Here is a 2,285-nt window from a genome sequence, read left to right as displayed (position 1 = left end):
ACCTGGTTCATTTTTTCCTTCAGGTCCTTCATTTCCCGCTCCCGGCCCTGGATGATCCGTTTGATGTCGTTGATYCGTGGCCCAAAATTGGCCAATTCGCTCTCCAGCTTGGACTTCTCCTGGAAAAATGGGAAAAAATGGGGTGAAAACCCCAAATCACCGAAAAAATCACCAAAAAAGGTGATAATCCCAAAAATTCCTAACTGAAACTCAAAAATCCTGATTGAAACCCAAAAATTCCTGACTGAATCCCAAAAATCCTGTTTGAATCAAAAAAATCATCCCAAAATCCCAAAAATTCCTCATTAAATCCCAAAAATTCCCGATTAAGTCCCAAAAATTCCTGATTGAATCCCAAAATTCCTGACTGAATCCCAAAAATCTATTCCAAAATCCCAAAATCCATTTCTGAATCCCAAAAATCCATCCCAAAATCCCAAAAATTCCTGATTGAATCCCAAGAATCCTGATCGAATCCCGAAATTCCTGCCTGAATCCCAAAAATTCCCAATTAAATCCCAAAAATTCCTGATTAAATCCCAAAAATTCTGGACTGAATCCCAAAAATCCTTTCCTGAATCCCAAAACCTCTCCCTGAATCCCCAAATCCATCCCTGAATCCCAAAATCCCTCCCTTAATGCCAAAATCTCTCCTCAATTCCCAAAACCTGAGAAATTTCACCCCCAAACTCGGGATTTTCCCCAAAACTGCAGATTTTTTTCCCCAAAAAATGCAGAATTTTCCCAAAATTCCTGGAATTTCCCCCAAAAATGGGAACCTCTTCCCTAAAACTCAGGAATTTCTCTCCAAACCTAGGAAATTCCTCCTAAAAAATGGGGAATTTCTCCCAAAAACTGCCGTTTTTCCTCCCGAAACCGTGGATTTTGACCCAAAATCTCGGGATTTTTTTCCCTAGAAATTGGAATTTTCCCAAAATTGTGGGATTTCACCCCAAACCTGGAGGTTGAGGGCCAGGTGCCGGGTCTTGGTCTGCTCCAGGTCGCTCTGGGAGTATTTCAGGTACATTTGGAGTCCCCAAAATCCCAGGATTTATCCCCAAAACTGTGGATTTTTTCCTCCAAACTGCAGATGTTTTCCCTCAAAAAAGCGTTATTTTCCCAAATCCTGGGAATTTCCCCCAAAAATGGGGAATTTCACCCTAAAACTCAGGAATTTCTCCCCAAACCCAGGAAATTCTTCCTAAAAAACGAGGAATTTCTCCCCTAATGTGCGGATTTTTCCCCTAAAGCTGCAGATTTTGACCCCAAATCTTGGGATTTTTTTCCCCAAAAAAACAGGAATTTTCCCAAAATTGTGGGATTTCACCCCAAACCTGGAGGTTGAGGGCCAGGTGCCGGGTCTTGGTCTGCTCCAGGTCACTCTGGGAGTATTTCAGGCGCATTTGGAGCCCCAAAATCCCAGGATTTATCCCCAAAACTGCGGATTTTGACCTCAAATCTCGGGATTTTTTTCCCCAAAAAATGGAAAATTTTCCCAAAATCCTGGGAATTACCCCCAAAAAATGGGAACCTCTTCCCTAAAACTCAGCAATTTCTTCCCAAATCCAAGGAATCCTCTCCAAAACTGGAGAATTCCTCCTAAAAATGGAGGATTTTCTCCCATAAACTGCGGATTTTTCCCCCAAAACTGCAAATTACGACCCCAAATCCCAGGATTTTTTCCCTAAAAATGCAGAATTTTCCCAAAATTGTGGGATTTCGCCCCAAACCTGGAGGTTGAGGGCCAGGTGCCGGGTCTTGGTCTGCTCCAGGTCGCTCTGGGAGTATTTCAGGCGCATTTGGAGCCCCAAAATCCCAGGATTTATCCCCAAAACTGCAGATTTTTACCTCAAATCTCGCGATTTTTTTCCCCAAAAATGCAGAATTTTCCCAAAATCCTGGGAATTTCCCCCAAAAATAAGGAATTTCGCCCTAAAACTCAGGAATTTCTCCCCAAACCCAGTAAATTCTTCCTAAAAACCGAGGAATTTCTCCCCTAACGTGCGGATTTTTCCCCTAAAACCGCGGATTTTTCCCCTAAAACTGTGGGATTTTCGCTAAAAAAACCAGGAATTTTCCCAGAATTGTGGGATTTCACCCCAAACCTGGAGGTTGAGGGCCAGGTGTCGGGTCTTGGTCTGCTCCAGGTCGCTCTGGGAGTATTTCAGGCGCATTTGGAGTCCGTGTGCCTGCGACTGCACCTGGCGCAGCTCGGCCTCCTTGCGCTTGGCCTTCATCTGCTCCTGTGGGGAAAACGGGGAAAAAACGTGAGGATTTGGGAAAAA

The 2,285-nt window shown here is 43.9% G+C and overlaps 1 protein-coding gene across 1 annotated transcript in view; it reads right to left on the bottom strand.

Moving 5' to 3' along the window:
* LOC130587619 (structural maintenance of chromosomes protein 1A-like) overlaps positions 1-2,285 on the bottom strand; it is a gene marked incomplete at both ends in the record, with an annotated part of 12,605 nt that overhangs the window by 4,040 nt on the left and 6,280 nt on the right. Inside the window, 4 exons of the mRNA XM_057388596.1 lie at positions 3-119; positions 959-1,006; positions 1,731-1,778; positions 2,106-2,243. Coding sequence (XP_057244579.1) covers positions 3-119; positions 959-1,006; positions 1,731-1,778; positions 2,106-2,243 — 351 coding nt within the window. The remainder of the gene's footprint in view (positions 1-2; positions 120-958; positions 1,007-1,730; positions 1,779-2,105; positions 2,244-2,285) is intronic.

This window comes from Malurus melanocephalus, unplaced genomic scaffold, assembly GCF_030028575.1.
Source record: "Malurus melanocephalus ecotype Western Australia unplaced genomic scaffold, MMel_1.1 scaffold_2151, whole genome shotgun sequence".
NCBI classification, from domain to species: Eukaryota; Metazoa; Chordata; class Aves; order Passeriformes; family Maluridae; genus Malurus; species Malurus melanocephalus.
This window is presented reverse-complemented; position numbering and strand designations above follow the sequence as displayed.